Consider the following 21,700-nt stretch of genomic DNA (forward strand, 5'->3'; position numbering starts at 1 on the left):
AGCGCGGAGACCCGCCTCCCGGCCCCGCCCCTGCCCCTGAATCCGCGGCCGCTGGGGCGCGGCGCTTCCTCCGCAGTCCGGTTCTTGGCTGCTCCGCAGCAGACGCTTCCCCTCCCTGCTGCAGCCCGGCCGGCTCCCCGGCGCCGCACGTGGGCGCGCCCCTGAGAAAGGCCGCCGCCGCCGCGGGTAAGTCGGGCCCGTGCCCCCGGGCGAGCCGGAGGGGCCGGGACGTCGCCCGCGGGCCCGCGAGCTTCGCGGCGGCGCGGGCGTCCTCGCCCTGCTGCGCAGGGTTCCGGCGGCGCCGTGGGGGCGGTCCCGGGTGTCGGCCGCTCCTCGGAGTGCGGCCCCGGCCCGCACTGCTGCAGTGCGGGGGCGGCTCCGGTGAGGCCGCGCGTGGGCTCCGGCCTGGGACCCCCGAGGGGCAGGCAGCCTAGGAGGCTGGGCAGGGGTCGCTTCCCAGTTCCCCCAGTGCCGGGCGGCGAGGGAAGTGCGGCCACGCCCTCGCCGGCCGGGCGCGGCCTGCGGTCCGGCAGGTGGAGGTCAAGTGGGTCACGGCCCATCAGCAGTCCCTCACCTCGGCCGGCTGACGGCGGAGAAGCTGTGCCTTTGTTGGCTCGTGCGGTCCTAGTCGGGGAGGAGGGCTAGGGACCGAGACCCTTTACAAAATGAGAGCTTTCCTGTTAAGAGAAGACCCCAAAGTCTCCCAGACTGTCCCCAGGAGAGAGGATCCGAACCGAACTGCGCGCGCTCTGCTGGCCTGGCCTTGGCGCCTTCAAGGAATGTCGGCTGCCGCTGGCGTGGATGGCCCTTTAACAGTTCCTGGTGTCGCTGCTTATGGACACTGTACCCTCCTCAGGTGTTTCCCTAACCCGGGACAGCAGCCCTATGCTGGGAAAACCTTTGTAGGGTTTTTTTTGGTAAGGAGATGGAGGGCCCCCCACCTCCCCTGCCAAAGCCTGCTCGCGTTAGTGTCTTCAAATTTTCCACAATTTCATTACCACTCTGAAAGACCAAATTGCAAAATAATTTGTCGTAGAGTTGACTAAACCAATTAACCAATTGCACAGGAGTGTTTCCCTGCTGTAGACTAAGGGTCATTATCAAGTTAGTGAGTGTTCTTGCTCTTGGGAGGGTGGCTGTTTGTCATTTTCCACTCCTTTCATGTAACTCAGAAATGTTTCTTCATGTAAACATCTTTACAATTAGCTTCTTTCAGGTCTGTCAGTTGATTTTTCACTTGAACTTGTTTTTCTAAGAAATTAAGAATGGGTAAGGTGAGAGATTTCCTGCTGCCATTTTTGATTTGGGGGCACATAATCTGGTCAGATACACTTGTTTAAGTGACCACTTTGTGTCTAATTTTTAGTGGGCTATAGAACTCTTATCAGTTTTACTGAGCTATTGAGTCTCTCACAGAAAAGGTATTCAGGAGAGATTACAAGATCATTGTCAAAAGAGCTATTTAAGGGCTGAACTATTCATTTTGCTTGTAGCATAACGTAGTGAAGGCTCTGTGGCACTGTGCTGGCCTGAGCCGGAATCCTGATTCTGCCAGTTGCTTGCTAAGTGACCCCGGCAGTTCTCTGGAGGACCTAGTTTACAGTGTCCTCACCCGGAGGCCAGTGATACCCATCTCACAGGACTCGTGTTGCATGAGATAAATGCATGCATAAATGATGGATTTACCAAGCCCACCCCAAAGACTTTCTGAGTAAGATAATATCAAATGTCCCGTTTCGAAAGATAAGCGCTTGTTCAAATGACTATTTCCAAACTTCTCACCTGTGCTGTTACACCAAATAGTACTTTCTTCACATAGCCAAGCGTGACACCGAACTGCTCCAGTTACCTGCTCTTACGTGGCATCAGCAGTGGTGCCCTCGTGGCCGCCCACCTCCTAAACACATCATCACTGGCAAGGCTTTCCTCCTGCTGACTAGCTGACACCACCCCTGGCCCTCGAGGACACCTCTGCTGGTAGTTGTGTTTCCTCTGTCCCTTCCTCTCGCCAGCGTCACTGCGTTACTTCAGCCCACCCTCCATCGCGGTGTGCCGCATGAAATTAAAATGTGTTTAAGTGTTCCTCTTTCATTAGGCTGCGGACTATGAGAATGGAACCGTCTTTTTCGTGTTTCTTTCTTCAGTCCTGAGACAGTGTAGTGAACACACTATGCATAGAGTATCACAGTGGTTCGGAGATACTGGATTTTAGACCTATAAATGACCTGGGGAAAAAAAAAGATACGGACTCTTTGGATTTACTAACTTCTTGGCAAAATAAAAAAGCTGCTACCTCTCCTTGCGATCCTTGATAGTTTCAGAAAGTGTGAAGGCTATTTCAGAAAAAGGGGCAGGCCTTCCCAAGAACGAGGAGGCAATCTTATGGCGTGGGTGTATATATTTTTGCAGTGGCCCAGCATGTGCAAAGGCTCTGTGGTAGGATGAATCAGTCTTAGGACAAAGAGAAAAGTGGGTGGAGCCTTTTAGGCCCTGGAGCAGGCGGTAGAGGGGTTTGGATTTATCGCAGAAGTAATGGGAAGAGTTTAAACACGGGAGCTCTTTTAACTCATGTAAAGAGGATTCTTAGAGTGCTGTGTGAAAGGACATGGGAGCCAGGGAAGAGTGCAGGAGAACCATTAGGAAGGCTCCTGAAAGCTTGTGAAGGAAAGTGGCTGGCACGGTGATGCAGTGAAGATGGAGAGCAATTGAGTCCACAGGTGTTTTGGAAGAAGAGCCAACAGGACTTGAGTTGAGTGTGGCAGGTAAAGAGAAAAAAGAGTCCAGAATGATGTCAAAGGCCCCGTGGATGCTGAGGCCACATTCCGAGGAAGGGAAGACTGGATAAGGAGCATGCTGAGCCGACGGAATCACGAGTAAAGGGGTTTTTTAAGCAGCCGTATTGAGTTATAATTTACAGACCATACCATTCATTCAAGTATATAATTCAGTGATTCTTAGTAAGTTTGCAGAGTTGTGCAACCATCGTCATAATCCAATTTTAGCACATTTCCATTTCCCTAAAAAGATCCTTTGTGCCTATTTGTAGTTACTCCCTGTTTCTACTCCCCACCCTTGAGCAACAACCAAGCTACTTGCCATCTCTATGGATTCACCTATCCGGGCATTTAATGCAAATGGAATATGCTATACGTGACCTTTTTGTGCCTGGCTTTTTCACTACGTGTATTTTCCAGGTTCACCGTTACTATAATACATACCAGAACTTTGTTCCTTCTCATTGCCTAATAGATATGTTTCTTCACCATGGCCAATAAATGAATATGGCTAGACACATTTTGTTGATGGACCCTCGAGAGTCTAGTTTGGGATGTACTGAGTTTGAGGCACCTGTGCTGCATTCAGGTGGAGGGGTCGAGTAGACATTTGCATGAATCTGGACCTCAGGGAGTGGTTTGGGTGGGCATTACAAATTCACAAGTCATTAGCATGAAATGGTATTTTTAAGTTATAAGAATGGAGAGATCACTGAGGATAAAGAGAGAAAGAGGACTCAAAGCTTGGTGCCAGGGAATGCCGTCATATCCATGTCTTGTAGAGTATTTTTCAGAGTTGTAACTTGTTTGAATAGACTGATGGATTGACCTTCAGATTTTTTTTTTTTAATGAAGGAATAAAAACAACTTGACATAAGCATGCATGTGTATTGTATACATTGTAACATAAATGATAGATGTTTTCACAAAGTCACATCGGTGCAACATTCCATATTCTTTGTTTCCTTTTGTCACATTGGGAATAAAAATAAAGTGAAATGGTTGCTCTTAAAATTGAGATTAGACCGTCTACTTCTCAGGCTTTGCAGTAGCTGCAGTGCTTCATGTATAATGAATACATCTAGCCACAGGGGAAAAAAAATAAAAGTATTCATCAAAGCATATACAAGGGCAAGAAGGAGAAAATGTGTGGCCCCTGATGTGACCGCCCTGCATCGAGGCTCTGCACTCAGGCCTGACGCCGGCAGGGCAGCACCTGGTGGGGCCCCGGTGGGCGATGACCTGAGGAGTGAACAACCTGAGGAGTGAACAGGCACGCGGTGGGTTTCGGACCGTGCTGCTCTCAGACGCTGCACTCTTGCATCCTTAATGTTTTTCAACTTTTTTTTCCCCCACCAGATTTTCTTCTAGAATATTTCCAATCCTCTAGTCTAGTCTAGTAGAGGATTGGATTGCTGAATAGGTTAAGAGTTCTGGTTAAGAGTATCGATCCACCCTTCCTTAGGTTTTATAAATGCCCTATGATGGGCGGGGGGTGGGGGGCAGCCAGTGGCCATCGGCATTCAGAAGGACCAGTTGGCAACGATAGGTAGTTAGCCGTTTTGTGAGTTTCATTCCTAGAATAAATTTTGTCAGTGAAGTGGAACACTAGTGTTCTTGCTTCTTCCTGCTCCGTACATTTGTCTCAGAATCCAGGAGAGCCGGAACTGTTTATCTTTTATCTGCCATAGTGCCTGGCCCAGAAGCCTTGCTAAATATTTGCATTGGATCGCCAAGTGACTTTGTGCATAGTAGTGTTTGTGGATGCGTGTCCTCTGTAGCTCTGGGCTGGGAACGATTTGTGTCCTTGAAGAGCTGCCCCATTTGTTTATTTTTGATTTGCTTTTAGATACTTTGCTGCAAGAATGTAAGATGGATCCAGAAGAGCAGGAGCTATTAAATGATTACAGATACAGAAATTACTCTTCGGTGATCGAAAAGGCTTTAAGAAATTTTGAGTCCTCGAGTGAATGGGCTGATCTCATATCTTCACTGGGCAAACTCAACAAGGTATGTGGGGTGTAGAATATTTGGATTACGTAGAGGCGCAAACACAGCTGTCTTTTATTACTTTAAGGGATTGTCATATTATGACACTGATTATAACAATTAGAAAATGCAGGTAAGAAAACCACCCATAATTCAGTCACCCAGTCACCTGCTTTTAACCTATCAGTGTGCATACCTCCTTCCAGCTTTTTTTTTTCTGAGGATAGGATTACAGTGTGGATATAGCTGAACGGCCTTTTCCTCAACAATACTGAGATCTAAACAAGATCACCTTTAAAATTGTCCAATCAGTTATTCAAAGATGAATCATTCAGCACGTACTGCTTAGAATTTTTATGGCTTTTTCTTCTTTGGTCTACTTTTTTGACCATTTTATTGCTAATTGGCAACTCCTAGAAGAATAAAGGATGAAATAAATATCGAATTCCGTCCAGAAATTGTGTGTGTGTTCGGACGAGGAGAAAGGAGTCAGGTCTGGGAAGACCAAAACTGGTTGGACGCAGGTGGGCTTGACCTTGTGTCCTGTAGATGAGACCATTGTATTTTCCCATCCTGCCCAGAAGGAGGATGACACAGTGGTGCCCGAGCACTCAGATGACCACTGTGACCTGCAGGTAGAAGATATCTGGGCTCAAAGTGGCTGTGCCCGGCTCTGCTGCTGTCTGGCCAGGGCTCCTAGCTGGGATACCTGACTTCGGACCCCAAATATCATGAGGGAGTTGGGAAGTGCCCAGTCCTATGCCGCAGATCTGGTCAAGGTCACAGACACTGGAGGGCTCTAACAAACCTCACTGAAGAGAAAGAATTTCTCCATTTACCTCTTCAGGGAACGGGGGTGGGGGAGGGTCAGCAGGGGAGTGAAGAATGCCAGCAGCCCAACCACAGGCATAGCGCCTGGGCAGCACTTCAGCAACGACCGCCAGGAAGCAGCTGTCACCACCCGCAGATGGCTGTCAGCAGAGACAGGCGGTTATTACAGGTAGTGGCTGGGAAGCTGCATGGTGTCTTGCAAGGTATATTTCAACATGTGAGCGTCATGGCTGGGTCAAATGCAAAAAAAGAACAAATCCGAGCTGGAGAGTTCTTTGGGTTTAGAACTCTAACTCGGGAATTCTCAAGCTGAAGAGAACACACACTGTCTTGCCTGAAGGTGGGCTCCTGTTTGGGGGGAAAGGGAGAAAGAAGTGTTGGAATGGGATCTAGGCATATTCAAGTTCTAGAAGTTTCTCTATGTTAGTACTCGATTCTCCTGGAATCTAAAAATAGCATACTTATTTAGGGACAGGGTGTGTTCTTTTTTTTCGTTGTTCAGAGAAAATTCACCTAACATAACCTTTACCGTTTAACCATCTTAGAGTGTGCAGTTAGGCGGCTTTCAGTATGTTCACGATGTTGTGAATCACCACTGAGCCAGAACATTTGTGCCACCCCTGAAGGAAGCCCTTCTCAGCCCTCCCCCTCTGCAGCCCCTGGCAGCCACTGATCTATTGTCTGTGTCTGTGGACATTTCATGTAAATGGAATCATACACTATGTGGCCTTTTGTGTCTGGCTTCTTTCATTGAGCCTGTTTTCACAGTTCACGTCGTAGTATGTGTCAGTACTTAATTCCTTTTTCATGGCTGAATAAATATTCCATTGTAAGGACAGACCACATCTTGTTAATTCATCACTTGATGACTTGAGTTTCTACCTTGCAGCTTTTGTGAATAGTACTGTCGTGAACATTCATGTACAGGTTTTTGTTTGAACACTTCTTTTCACTTCTTTTGGGTGTATATATATACACCTAGAAGTGGAATTAAAATGCAGGTTATTGAGTACAATTGTGACCTTTAAGGAGCTTTGAGAGCGTTGACCATTCATTCATTTGCTATCCATCTGAGCGCCTACAACCTGCCACTGTGTCCCAGGTACCAGGGTACAGTAGAGAACAAAACCAGCGTGACCCCCACATTGTGGTGGGGATGAGGGGGAAGCTGGATGGTAAACAAAATATATGGCATTGTAGACACTGCCAAGTGCCGTGGGAACAGTAAGGAAAGCGGGGGACGGCAAATGTTGGGGGATGGTACGATATTAAATGGGATCATCAAGGAAGACCTTGCTGATAAGGTGCCAGGTGACCAAGTACAGGGCCTTTGGTATGTCTGAGGCTGGTGAGGTTGTCACAAAGCAGACGAGGGGTCGGGAGAGCGTGGGAGACAAGGCCGCAGAGCCTAGGGCTGGGAAGGGTGTCTGATCTTGCAGAGTTTTAAAACTGAAGTGTGAGTGGTCACTGACTTACCAGGAGCCCTGCAGTGGGGAGGGGGGCTGAACAGAGACACGAGGCCTGGCTTCCCTGTTAGCTGCTGGAACCGTCCCCAGCTGCTCTGCTGGGGCACAGAACAGGCTGGGTCAGGGAGGCTGGGATGGGAGATGGTTCTGGAGCTGTTGCTGGGACAGAGATAGGCCGGTGGGCGGGGTTTGGATTCTGAATGTATGCAAAGGTGGAGCTAACAGGACTTACCAGTGGATCGGATGTGGGTTATAGGAGAAAAAGCGGGGATCAAGGACGACTCACAGGTTTTCTCCCAGCTTCTCAGCTGGAGACTCAGGACGGGATGGGGAGGCTGACGGAGCCGGCGCCGTGGGTGGGCAGGGGCCGAGCGCTTTGGGAAGGGTGAGTGAGGCACCGGTCAGTGTCCATAGGCAGTTGGTTATGAGTCATATCGGAGAAAAGTTTAAAAAGACAACTCTTTGTTACAGTTGATACTCAATTAAAGGTGATCCCATTACAGTGTCCCCGCGCTTGAGCTTCCTGTTCTGCTGCTGTGATTAGGCAATGAGTGAAAACAGCCCCTTTGAAATTTTGCAAGATGTTGGTGGGACGAGTATAACATTGTCCTTACCTAGCCCTGCCTATGACAGGTGACATTCATAGAGAGCATACTGTGCACTAAGGACCGGACGTGCATTACTGTATAATACTTACAACCTATCTTGAGATTGTTCTCAGATTAAGCAAATGGAGCAAGACCACAGCCACTGAGTGGCAGAGGGAGGGCTCACACCCCGGCTGCCTGGCTTCAGAGTGCGGCTCTTGAACTTTTTTCATGTCATTTTCTGTATGGCTCCCATAAGGGTCAGGGTACACCTCTTTGCTGTCAGGCATTGTCTTCATTTTCCAAATGTGGTAGGTGCCACTATTACCGCATTTACCAACGAAGGTTAACTAACTTGCCCAGTGTCATATGGCTGTGATTTTTAGGAGTCGAATTCTATCCTCCAAAGAAGATATGTCAGAGCCCTGACCCTCCACCCCTCAAAGTATGACCTTATTTGGAGAGCGGGTCTTTAAAGAGCTGACCAAGTTAACATGAAGTCATCCGGGGTGGGCCCTGATCCAGTAGGACTGGTGTCCTCATAAAAAGGGGAAATTTGTGCACAGACAGACATGGACGTGGGAAGACGCCATATGAGGATGACTACAGACACCAAAATGCCAGAGATTGCCAGCAGACCGCCAGAAGCTAGACAGCAGCCTGGAACAGATTCTCCCTCGCAGCCTCAGGCGGAGCCAGCCCTGCCGACACCTTGATCTTGGACTCCAGTCTCCATTTCGGGGCATAAGCCATCCGATGCGTGGTGCTCTGCTACAGCAGGCCTAGGAAGTTGATAATGGTAGAACCAAGACACGTGGAACCCCTAGGTGCTGGGGACACGGCATTTAACGCCAGATCCTGCTCTCAAGGAACATGAAGCTTTGGCGACAGGAAACAGACAACACATAAATGTGCGCTGTTGGGTCTTGACTGCTAAGGAGAAAGATAAACCAGGGAAGTGGGGTGGTGAGGAAGGAGGCTGGGGTGCTAGCTGAGACAGAGATGGTTCTCTGATAATGTGACATTTGTGATATTAGCAGAGGCACGGATGCAGCGAGCAAGCTGGCAGGGAGGCCATATGGGGCATGGGCTTGTGTCCAAGATACTGTAGCGGGAGGGTGTGGCTGGGGTGGAAAGGTGACAGGAGATGAGGGAGGAGAAGTAGCCAGGGCAGATGATGGGGGGGTGTTCTGTGAGGGTGGGAAAGCCAGGCAGCTTCCCAGAAGGCTTTGAGCAAGGTAACTGCTGCCTTACCTGTTAGGTAAGGGGAGTCAGCCCATGTGTGGGAGCCTGCCAGGGTTGGCAGTGGGCAGCTCTAGCACCTAGATCAGTGTTACTGGCACTGGAGAGAGCAAGCCTCCATCATTAGCGATTACTTCTGCATTTAAGAGTTGATGGGAATAAAGAATTTTCTTAAGGCTTTAGTGAAGATTAGATTTCTTGGATTCATGTATGTATACACATTCAGTCAGTATATTAGTGATGAATTAGTAAAAAAATCTTTATAATGCAAATAGAAGCAATACTGCAGTATACAAAGGTTAGGTCAGGATGCCTTCTACTTAAAGTGGATGATTGCAGGTTATAAAACAAACCATAGGCAGAACAGAAGGCTCGTCTGGCGCAACTCTTGACAAATGAGAAAACTAAGCCCCGAAAGCTCTTGATTTGTCAGACTATATACAAGTGTTAATTGTATCCTTTTAAAAATTTGTTAAACTTTCAGTATCATTAGAATTTTTCTGTATTAGAGAGAAGTTTATCTTTTATAGTTTTTAGGCAAATCAACATGGATTAGGCTAATTTTTACTTGTTTTTCTGAGACTTCAAGCCATCATCTTGCACGGGATAGTTTTAGATAAATTTTAATCACCAAGTGTATTTTGAGCCCTAGGAACCCAACCCCTGTACCAAGCCTGGATTATAACTGTGGAAATGAAGGATAGTAGAAATTAATAAACTGTACAAGCTCAGGGTGTTGGAAGATTCGGTTTCTTCCGAAGCCTCTCTCCTTGGCGTGTAGACGGTGCCTTTCACTGCGTCCTCATATGGTCTTTCCTCTCTGTGTCTCTGTCCCGATCTGTCGTCTTATAAGGACACAGTCATATTGGATTAGGGCCCACCCTAAGGACCTCGTGTTAATTACATCTTTAAAAGCCCCGTCTTCACATACAGTCACAGTCTGAGGTGATGGAGGTTAGGGTTTCAGCACGAATTTTGGGGGCTGTTATAATTTGGCTCCGTAACAAGATCTGACAAGAAAGTGCAGTTGTCTCTCCACGTACGAATTATTTTAAAACTCATTTCTGACGGGAGCCCGGATGGTTTTTCATCATGTGCCTTATGGAAGGGTAGAGTGTTATTTATTTAATTTATTTTTCCTGCCTGAGAACACCGTGAAGACCGTCAGTTTTCATGTGCAGTGACACAATGTGTACCTGGAACTTCCTCGTCACTCTGGACAGGCTGTGCAGTTGCCTTGGTCCGCTCAGGGTGCTGCACCTCACAAGCTCTGCACCAGCCTCTTTGTGGGTGTCTTTGTGGGGGGCTTATCCCTCCAGGGTGGGCTTTCCCATGGGTCACCTTGCAAGGACCCTTTCCGTCCTCTTCCCCAGCCTCTTCCTCCTCCCACCGAGATGCCATTTAAATCATTGCTCCTGATCCCCACTTGACCAGACTGAGTAGCAAGTGACCTGGAGTAGGGCCGTGAGTGCCTCTCAGCCTACGTAATGCTTGGTTGTCTTGTCACCTCACTTTTAGGACCCCATCTGTTAGAGTATCATACCTCGCTTTGGGGCAATTATGTTAGTCATTTCCCAGCAAGTTTTTGCCGCCATCTGGGGCAGTGACCTTGAGGTAGAAGTTGTCAGATGAGTAGGGTGTTAGGGACATCGTGGAAAGATGTGGGCCTTAATGCCTCCTGAGTAGAGACGGTATGCCTTCTTAATGCCTCTGAAAAGATATTGGAAATTACTGACTCTTCACTTTTGAGTAGAGAAATCCTGAGCCGTTGCAGGAGAGAGCGATGAGCACGAGGCCCATTTGTTCCTGGCAGTGTTCTCATCTCTTGGCACTGGAATTTAGAAAATGCAGCCACTAGAATGTCAGGTAGAACTCCCATTCCTTTGCCACTGTCCTGTTGTTCTTCTCTTGCTCGGTGACGTATTGTGGCTCAGATGGTGTCATTGCTTCATGCCCGGCCCCAGGTTGTCCGGGAGCTGGAATTGCAAAGGTGTTGGTGGCTCAGGGCCATCAGAGCTGCCTCGCTGCGAGCCACTCAGCAGGCCCTTTTGGAAAGGCCACTTCCTTTGCTGAAGGCAGTCTGGTCACTTGCAGTGACATATAGCTGGGATAGCCCACTTTTTGTGTGGGCAGAGAATATTTTTGCCATTCTTCCTTTTGGATCTGTCGGAGGGATAGAAATAATCCAGATTTGGACAGATGGGTTATTTCCCCAGTAATCCGATGATAGAACTTGTCCAGCAGAACTGAGTTCACGGGTAAGGGAAGGGGCTTTGTGGTCTGCTGACATAAATTTTGTCAAGAAAGTTATGAAGCCCCCCAGTCAGTGGTACTGTTATTGCAGCCCAAGCAGATTAATACTAGTAAATTAAATTTGGCTGTTTTCAGAAAGGACAGCTGATTGAACATGAGTATCAATATTTAAGCTTGTATTTGAGCCAAATGTAGACATTCCCATTTGTTTCTTTTTTAAATGGTCTTTGCAGCTCTGTTGACATACAATAAATTCTACACCCATTTTAAGGGTATAATTTGATGAGTTTTGACGCGGACAGCCCTGTGAAGGCATCACCACATGAAAGCAGTGGACATGTATCTGTCACCCCCAGAAATTTTCTCGTGCCCTTTTGTAGTCCCTCCTCCCCTCCGTCCCCACCCTCAGGCAACCGCGGATCTGCTTCCTATCACTGTAGATTAGTTTGCATTTTCAAGAATTTTATACAAACAGAATCATACAGCATGTACTCTTTTTTCTTCCCCTTATCTGCAAATTCGGCTTCTCAGCAAAACTCTGAGAGTTGGCCAGGTTGGTGTATGTATTGATAGTCCATTCCTTTTTACTGCCGAGCAGGAGACTGTGGACGTTCACCATTTATCTATTTCTCTGTCTATGGACATTTGGGTTGCTTCCAGGAGATATATATTTTAACTTTTTAAAAAAAAAACTGCCAAACTGTTTTCCAAAGTGGCGTGTCATTTTACACGCCACCATCAGTGTACAGGAACTGTGGTTCTTCCACGCCCTTGCCAGCACGTGGGGTGGGCAGTCTTCTTAAGTCAGCCGGTGGAAGTGTAGTAACCACTCCCATGGCTTTTGTTTTTCCCAAATGACTAATGATCAGAGAGGTAGTATGTGATTGTTGTAAATGTGTTTTAATCCTCTAGAAGTACAACACAAAGATAACTATAAAGATCTTTGTCGTTTTATTATATGTAACAGCAAAAACATTGGAAATGATCCCCCTCAATAGGGAAGTGCAGTGGCATATACAGTCATCCAAATCAAGTGGACTTGTAGGTACTAACATGAAAAAATGCTCATGACAAAATAGATGACAAAAAGGTCGAACAGTCCATATATAGCTCCCTTAGTCGTGTGTGTGGTGGGGTGGTGCGGGGTGGGGCGTAGGACTGGACAAGAGCTGCAAGCCCTTTGCTGTTCGACTGGTTTACTTCCAGCTTTTAATAATTCTAAATGAGGCTCTCATGACATCTTTCTGCACGTGGCTGTTTTCATCAAGGTGTATTGCCAGAGGTGGAGTTTCTCTGTCGTTCGGTCAGAAAGTTAAACCTTTGGACATGTGAGTCTGTGTGTGGACTTTATTTTGATCCACTCATCTGGCTGGGCTGGTGCCAGAGCCACAGTATGTGAACTGCCGTACTTCATAGTGTCTGTCTACGCCAGCCCAGCCCAGCCCAGCCCAGCCGCTCTTTTTCAGAAATTCTCTACCATTCATTCCCAGGGTGTGTTCTTCCAGATGGATGTTAGCATCATTTCTAAAGTTAAAAACTCTTTTGGAGGTTGATTGGTATTAGGGGACAAATATAGAATATTTTGGGAAGAAGTGGCATCTTTACACATGTAGAAATGTGGTGGTTTTCTTCATTGATGAAAAAGTATTTGCTTATGTCCCTAAGAATTTAATTGGTCTTTTCATGTAAGTTCTCCCTGTTTCTTAAATATATTAGATATTTTATACATGTATTCGTGCTATTTTTGAATGGGATTATTTTTCACTATGTGTTTTAACTGGTTGTTGGCATGTAGGGAACTATCAACTTCTGGAATTTGGAAACTGACCATCTTTGTAAATTTATTTTTAAGTTTTTTCAGCTGATTTTTTTTAATTTTTTTTTTTATTTTGGTGACATTGGTTAACGAACAGCTGATTGTTTGTTTGTTTTTTCAGGTAGACACAGGCATACCATCAGCCAATGCCAAGTTTGTGTTTTTTCCTAATATTTGGCTAAGTTTTTTGGAATAGCATTAAATAGTGGTGATACCATCAATGGTGCAGTAGTGTTAGCTGCTGTAACGAGTCCACGCAGGCAGCACCACCGATGAGATGGAAGTCTGTTTCCGGCTCTCGTGTCAGTCTGTCACGGTGCCGGAGATTGGGCAGCTCCCTCCCGCGTGGTCGTCCCACAGACTCAGGCCAGGGACTCCGCCGTCTGCAACACACGGCTTTCCAGGCTGCTGCGTTCGCCGCCGTTCTGTCCCACGGGAAGAGGGAGCATGTGTGGGATGTAGCGGCACATGTTACTCACACTCGTATCTTCAGAGGAGGAACGTCTGCCCTGGCCGGGCAGCCGTGCCCAGCTGCCACCCCTGCCACGGGAGGGGGCGCGATTCAGGGACAGCGCCTGTCCCTGCCCCACCCGCCGGGCACTGACGTCAGTGGGAGTGCCGCCAGTGTTAACCCATCGGATTGCTTGTCTCAGCGGGAATCCGTTTATTCCTCATTTACTGACCTTAGTAACTTCTTACCCTCGTGTAGCACGAAATGTACGTCATTCAGTTCCTTACCTGACAGTTTGTAAAGTGCCGAGTTGCTTTTCCCTAAGCAGCGCAGGTGTGTCTGCCTTGCGTTTTACTCACGTGCTTTTGGTGATTATTGTACTTGAGCCAGATGCTCCCACCACTCGGGATGTGCCTCGGAAGTAGTATGTTGGAAGGCGTGCTGATTCGGACGTGGGGTGAAGGGACACTGAGCATGGAAGCAGAGCGCGTGGGTTCCCGTTCGGGCTCACCACCTACTTCTCAGTTTGGGACAGACATGCTGGTTGCCCACCCAACAGCCACTCACCCTCTTCTTTCTTGTCAAAAGAACACAGTTACATCGAGGCATCAGATGATGATGTGTTGTGGGATGGGAGCCCCCGTGTCCCAGCCCGAGTGGCCGATGTTATTGTTCAGGACTCAGTTCTTTTCATTCTGTTTTCCTGGGCAGGGATTTAGACATGGGCACATGACCTTCCCTAGCCCATGAGGTGTGGCCGGCTGCCTTCTGGAAAAGATTCCCTCTAATACAGAGAGACAGGACAGGAACAAACGCTGGACTTTTTTTTTTTTTCTTCTGTAGTTGGGTGAGAATTTAATGCCTGAATGTGTGGCAGATATCAGAGGCCATGAGAGGAAAACCTAAGGATGAGTCAAGTCACCGCTGGGAGCAAATAAGCCTGAGAAAGCTGGGTCCTTTTAGGATGTCGTTAGCCCTTGCACTGGGCAAACCTGTGCTCCTCAGCAGCGGGGTTCCTCCGCAGTGGGGTCCCTCAGCCTCTGCACGGCTGGCATCCACAATGCTGCTATCCCGTGCACTGTGGGATGTCTGTCAGCATCCTGGCCAATGTCCACTAAATGCTAGTAGCACGCCCTCCCCATTGTAACACCAGAAGCGTCTTCACACATTGCCAGGTGTCCCTTGGGGGCAAACTTTCCCCAGTTTGAGAACCACTGCTGTCGTTCTGGGTGTGAGGTGATGCGTTTCTTCATTTAGCCTTGTATGGTGGCATAGCCTATTCCACCCTTAACCCATCAGAGCCTATGTCCTCCGAGGGCTGATGCGTCCACACTTGTTTCTTGATAGTAAAGGTGTTTGTCTGTAAAAGATGCAGAATGCCTTGTGCCGATCTGCACCCGTGCCGTCTGCATCGGCGTGGTTCTGGCTGGTATCAGGTTTTTATAGAGAGACTACAAAGGATTTTCTGTCTCCCCGTCTGCGCAGGTCTTATCCTACGTACAGGACCCCATTGCATTTCTGCAGAGGTCATGTTCTGCCAGCACGCATTTTGTGCCAGCCACATGTTCTGCCTCTTGGTTCCCGGTGTCCCTGGCCGTTTTATAGCTGCTGAGTTGGGGAGACAAGGGCCAGCTTTGGGCTTGAACCAATCTGGGAGAGCCAGGCTTTCATGCCTTTGTCACTGTTCCTGTGGGCATTATTAGCGGCCCCTTCCCTCCTCACCACCGAGAGCTTGTTCTTTAACTGTCACCTGCTTCTGTGCAGATAACGTGTCTCGGGGACAGGGGAGCAGAGGCAGAGCACAGAGGAGGATGACCACGGTCAGACCCTGAGCAGACTGAGCGGGCGGTGCCCCGCTGGGAGTTGTGTGCCCGACTGAGACCACATTCCATTCCACTCTGAATTACTGGTGCAGATCCCATACTCCCGTGCCCCAGGCGCCTGTGGGCTGGTGAACTGAGCGCTCTGGGAGGACATGTCCCACGTCCTGAGCTCTGAGCAGCCCCTCTCAAACTGTGGAAGTATGCTCAGGACCTCTCTAGAGAAGGCTGCTCGGTGCAGGAAGGGGTGACAGTCTCATCTGAGCAGGCCAATTCTGTTCTAGGTGTGAATTTTGAAGAACATTGCGTTCTCCTGGAGGAATTTTTGGGACGGAAGCCTGTTTGGGATTTGTGATGAGATTTTTGTCCCCAAGATGCTCCGCTCTTCCGGTTCTGACTTCCATGTAATAGATTTTTGGTTGCTCGGTTTCTTAACTATATCATTTGCATGTAGATTAAAATTTAAGCAAAGCAAAAAGAACATTTCCATAGACCACATTTAAAGTATCTGCATGGTGCAATTACCTTTATTATGTGTTCTGGTTTGTGATTGTAAATTCTTGAGTATTTCAGTATCTCTGCATCACGTGTGTTTCAGAGTTGAGAATATGTTCTGTAGGGCGTGTTTACCCCACACATTCGTTTCCATGTGTTTTACTGTAGAATTCAGTTGCTTTGACCACCCGCCATTTTCCATCACTTCTGAGCCAGTTGGCCCCTGGCCCACCCAAATAGAGTGATTCCCTTCGGTGAGCCCGTTACATGCTCGTCACCAATTTTTCAAATCTGTAATCCTCCAAAGTCTGTGCCATTTAACCCCTTTTACTGATGAAGACACTGACGCTCAGACTTGCTGGAGGCCTCCCAGTGCTTCAGCTCAGCCAGGGCCACGGCCCACGTGGGGTGTCTGAGTCGGGTGTGGGGGGTGAATGTCAGAGCGCTGAGCAAGTGCACTGCCGTTGGAGAAGAATAAAACATAAGTCTGGAGACATGGCAGGAATGACAGCTAGCCACCTAGAGTCTCTGTGCGGAAAGACAGGGAAAATTGGTGTCAGTGCTGAGAGTGGCTTTTAGAACCTAAATGTTGTAATAAATTCGGAAGGGAAAAGATTAAAGAGCGGTACTTGAACATGTGTGCTGTAGCTTGTCCTCTGTGACCTAGAATGTCAGTTCCCGGTCATCTTAATAGGGAGATCGAGGGACCCTGGCGCTCTTGCCGCGCGTGTGCTTGCGCATGCGCGAGCCTGCGCTCAGTGTTATCCCTGACGCTGGGGAAGTGGAAACGGAATGAAACCCCGAATGAGTCAGCCCCTTCTTGAGTCTAACCCACACGACCAGCCAGTGAGTAGGTGACGGCACATTTTCTGTGTGAGAAGACGGCGCGTCAGCATGGTCAGGCAACTCGTGACAAGACTGGACAACCACGAAAGGTGGGGCCCGCCTCAGACCCAGGTCCGGCTGGTGCAGGGCCTGCGCCCCCAGCGTGTTCCCCTGACGCTGCCTTTCTGTGCTTTCTCACAGCCGAGACCAGCAGAGCATCCCTCCACAGCAGAGCCAGCCAGTGGCACTGTTAAAAACGAGTGCGTGAGCCTGCCGGGCCCAGAGCTTCAGCAGGCTGCCCTTCCCACGGACGTTTGGGTAGTCTCAGCTGCGGCTGGCCCCGCGCACCTGCGCCTTCGGCGCTCCGTCTGCGCGTGGCCAGCCCGGCAGGTGCGCATGCGCAGCCTGAGGTGGTGCCCGCCCAGGCAGCGTGGTATTTGCCCAGAGAGTGCAAGTTAATATTCACTACAACACTATTCAAAAGAAATGAAATAATTTAAAGAAATTTATAGACGAAGAAAACGTATTCTGAAACCTCTCTAACTGGTGTGGAAGGTTGAGTTAAGCCGCCCGCCCTGCTGGTAGCTTCACTGCAGGCTGGGATCACGGGACTTGGATGCTGTCACCGCGTTGGGTTGGCTGATGCTGCAGGTTTGCTGCTAGTGTTCAGCAGTCCTGTCTAAATGCAACGCAGAGATAGTTCGGTCAGTGACCTTTTTGAGAAGGAAGTGCCTTATTTACAGAGGCATGAATGGGTGACAATCCCCCAATTAAACAAAAGCTGACCTCACTTGCTACCAGTGAAAACCCAACCTCCTGCAGTGGCTCTGGGGGCCTTGAAATTTGCCTGTTTCTTCAGCCGTCTCTTGCTATTTCTCCGCCCCTCTAAGCTGTCCAGGTGGCCAGGTTACTGCCTGTTAGGTAAAGAGCGACACCCGCCAGCGGTACTCGGCCTCCTTTAATGTGGGAAGTCCTGGCCAGTCTTGTTATTATTTCAGTGTCTGCTCTGTTTTCATTTTTTCCGGAAGGGCACCGTTGCTGTCCCTTAGCAGATACTTAACGAGTGTTCAGGCTCGTGCCACCTGGCCGGTCTTTCTTACTATATACCTTGGTGTTTTGTGGCAGGAAATGAACATCCTTGTAAATGTTCCTTGACCGACTTCCAGAAGGAAGATATGCCGGTGTTTTACCATGTGCTTGATGAGAGACATGCTTTTAAGTTGGCGTGCTTGACGTTTCTTTGGAGACAGGCGTCTGGCATTCCTAAGTCAGCATTCTCGTTCTGTGTAAGAGCAGGTAGGGGCTGTCTCTTCTAGGAACTTTTAAAAGAAACATTTAAAATTTCATTTTATGAGCTAAAACATTTTTAATCAAATAACTCTCCCCACCCATATTGTGATAAAAGACACATAACATAAAATCTATCATCTTAACCATTTTATGTAACAAAATGTATTGAATCAGCTTTTACATCATTTTAGATGTATAAAATTACTTTTAAGTCTGTGGTGTACCCTTTTTAAATTTGTCATCTTGTTTCTTACATAGAACCATTCTGAATCATGCCGAGCATCCTGGAGGGTATCAGACTGTCAGATTGTGTAATGTCAGAGTGAAACACAGACATTGTCTTGGGTGGGGCAAAGTAAGACACTTCCTGGTCTCTGTTAATGAAGCTCAGAAGTGGTTCAGACCTTTTTTTTCAAACTTGTATTTTATTGTTTTGTTTTAAGGTCAGCCTGTTGAGCCCATGAATACAATGAAGTTAAAAATACTGTCATTATATCGTAATTTTAGTTCAAGGAATGTTGTTAAGATAGCATATTGTCTGAGTGAAATAAATAAGGAAGTTTAATTTCCTGTCACGTTATAATTTTTCCTTTCTGTTTAACCCATTAAAAAGTGATTTTGAAAACATGGCCCATTTTCCCTTCCAATTCGTCGATTTTCCTGAGATAATTTATTCAATAGTTGTAGAAAAACATTTCTTATTTCTTTTTAGCGTACATTGTTTTTATTCATTGTTTAAACTATACACATTATGATCACTGGCCAGTCATGTTGGGTTTCTGGTTTCCTGAAAAATACAACCCAAACAACGAAATGTCCCTGGAAACGTTCACTGTGCTTTTCTCGCGGGACAAAGGTCCTCCCCAAGCCAGATGCTGGGTTAGAGGCTGGAACGCGAAAGGCGGCGTGGGGGTGGGACTCCCTGAGCTGCCCGCGGTTCCAGCTGGGAGGGGCGTGAAGAGCCAGTGGTGTTCAGACGCTCGAAGGTGGGGCTCGGTTCAGGTGGCGTCTTGCTAAAGAAGGGCTAAAACTCACAGTTAGCAGCGTCCCTGAGTCCCTTCAGAATCTGTTAAAAGGAGTCCCCTTTTCTCTGGTCAGGAAGGAGTGTGTAGTACAGTCCAGCATATAAACGTCACTCATGGTTCGTGTAGATTAGCTGATAGGAACAGTTGGCAGGAAACAGTGTTCATTTCTTTTTTCTTTTTTGGCGGCCGTAAAATACTCATAAAATTTACCATTTTAACTATTTTTAAGTGGACAGTTCAACAGCATTCATTGTATTCACATCGTGCAGCCATCAACACCATCCATCTCCAGAACTTTTGACCGTCTCAAACAGAAACTCTGTCCCCATTCAACACCAACTCCCTCCCCACCATCCCCAGCCCCTGGCACCACCATTCTGCTCTCTGTCTCTATGACTCTGACTCTAGGGACCTGGTGTGCGCGGAATCATATAGTGTTTGTCCTTTCGTGACTGGCTTGCCCCACCTAGAATAACGTCCTCAAGGTTCATCCGTGTTGTAGCACGCATTTGAGTTTTAAGGCCGACTGGCGCCCCGTTGTGTGTATGTACCACGTCTTGTGTATCCAGTCACCCTGCCATGGGCCCTCGGGTGGTTCCTGCCTTTTTGGCTGTTGTAAATAATGCGATGAACATGGTTGTGCAAATAATCTGTTTGAATCCCTGCTTTCAGTTCTCTGGGATGTACACCCAGAAGTGGAGTTGCCAGATCGTAAGGTAATTTGGTAAACAAATCAAATGTTTAAATTTTGAGGAGCCGACGTGCTGTGTGTTTGCAGCCGCACCATTTTTCACGCCCAGTGGCGGTGCGCTGCACTGCGCTGTTCTGAAACCTCCTAGGCCAGGGCTGCTCTGAATGGAACGTGTGCTTTTCCAAAAGCAGCGGCAGCTGTGGGCGTTAGGCTTGATCTCACCTCTCGGGGGGAAGGCAGCAGGACCCCTCCAGTTTCCTACCTAGAAGCATCGTCGAGAGCCTGGCAGTGGGCCGGCCCGTGGGCCAGGTGCTTGGCTGCCACCCGAGGCACGCGAGTCGACAGCTCACAGGTAGAGGGGCCTCCAGATCAAGGGTGTCTGACTGAGGAAGGCCACAGGCTGAGCCACCACGCTGGGTGGGCTCTGAGGGAGGTGGTCACCTTGTGGCTGTGTGTTAGCCCTCAGTCGGGCTGAAGGAAACGTCTCACAAAGGTAGACTTTCAGGGAGCCAGAGTGGGGGGCTTCGTGGTATGCCTTACCGCTGACCAGAGGCGACCGGCTCTTCCTACTGTCCCGCCCGTGAGCTGCTCAGAGCCTGCTGGTGATGGAGAAGAGCCCGTGGGGGATGGTGAAGAGCAGGCTTTCCTTAATGGTGGCAAGAGTTGCTTATGTGCCCCTTCAGACAGGTTCCCCTTCGAGGTGCTACTTAGTACTGCTCGAGCAAAAGGAGTTTTTAAATAGGGCCCACGACCCCATTTCCTGCGCGCTCGTCACTCTGGGGCGAGCAGCTCAGTCTCGGGAAGTCCTTCGTTTCCAGAAGTGTTTCCAGCTGCCACCTGGGAAGCATCTCCACCCGGCGATTCTGATCTCGTCTTCCAGCTTGCAAAATGTCTAGAAAATTTTCATGAAATATCATTTAAGAAATAATACTTTCCCCCTTTAATCTCAAATATCAATTTCTATTTATCTTTTCCTCTGTCTTCTTACAAAGACATTTTAGGTTCTCCAACTCCACCTGTTATTATATGCAGATTTTCTCCAACTTCTGTGTCTCAGATTTCTTACCAGATTTGCAGTTTACAGTTGATTTACTTCCAGGTACAACAGTTGAGCCTTTCCTTTCTAATACCATTTCTGTCTTTTTCCTTAGCGCATCTAACCTGTGTCCTTGTTTGCTTTTCTGACAATGAAGGGCGCTATTAGCAAACAACTGGGTTATAATCAGTTCTTTAAAAAATGCAATGCATTTCTCTCCACTAAATCTTGTGCTTGATTTTCAGTTTGTCCTTAGGATAAGACATAACATTTGTTGATGGTTCACTCCATTCCAGGCACTGTGCTAAATTCTTCACATGTGGTCACTCATTTTATTCTATTTTTTTATATTTTTATTTTTATTTTTTTACTTTTGCAGCAGAGGAACTTTTTTATTCACCTAACATCAGAGGAACTCTAAGTATCCCAGGCATGGAGGAACATGAGGAGGAAGTAGCTAGCAAAACCTTGTGTTATGGGTTTTGTTTTGTCTGGTTTCGCTTTCCTTTCCATTGATTATATGGATATGGAAACAGAACTTCTTTGTCACTTTGCTGCAAACTGTCTAGAGTGTATCATACATAAATCAGTTCTTCTAAGAGCACCGCTCACAACCAAAGTCAATGTCATGGTGTAAAGCACATTGTCGGAGTGAGGGTCGAGGAGAGACTTGCTCTGTACAGAAGTGGCTGCGGTATCCATTGTTCCCTGTTGAGCCCTTGTGGTCACTCATTTTAGCTTGCAGTTGACAAGTGGTAGAACCAAAATCGGAGGCTCTGGCCCGAAAGCTTACACACTTAAACCAGGCGTTCTGATAGCCTCAGTCCTGTTTAGCCTCAGTTTTGACACATGTGAAGTGTCAGGCTCTGTGGGAAGTGTGTTAACACAATCATTATGACCTACGTCCTATTTTAGTCCCATTTTTAATGATAAAAAGGTACAGAGGGGTTCAGTATCGTAACCGCCCCCACAGAGCAGGCTTACGAGTTCTGTCTGGCCAAATTCTGACTCTCAGTGTGATGAACTTGATCCGTGATCTCTGGGTGGCTGTGCTCTACACCAGAACCTGTGCGCTTTGATCTAACTTGCCAATCTGACGGGTGAAAACA

General features: G+C 47.8%; 1 protein-coding gene across 1 annotated transcript in view; it reads left to right on the top strand.

The window, feature by feature from the left end:
* Positions 1-28: 28 nt before the first annotated feature.
* DOP1B (DOP1 leucine zipper like protein B) overlaps positions 29-21,700 on the top strand; it is an 82,578-nt gene continuing 60,906 nt past the window's right edge. The window contains 2 exon segments of the mRNA XM_039858029.1: positions 29-186; positions 4,624-4,784. Coding sequence (XP_039713963.1) covers positions 4,647-4,784 — 138 coding nt within the window. The 5' untranslated portion in view covers positions 29-186; positions 4,624-4,646.

This window comes from Pteropus medius, unplaced genomic scaffold (assembly GCF_902729225.1).
Source record: "Pteropus medius unplaced genomic scaffold, Ma_sr-lr_union100, whole genome shotgun sequence".
Lineage (NCBI taxonomy): Eukaryota > Metazoa > Chordata > Mammalia > Chiroptera > Pteropodidae > Pteropus > Pteropus medius.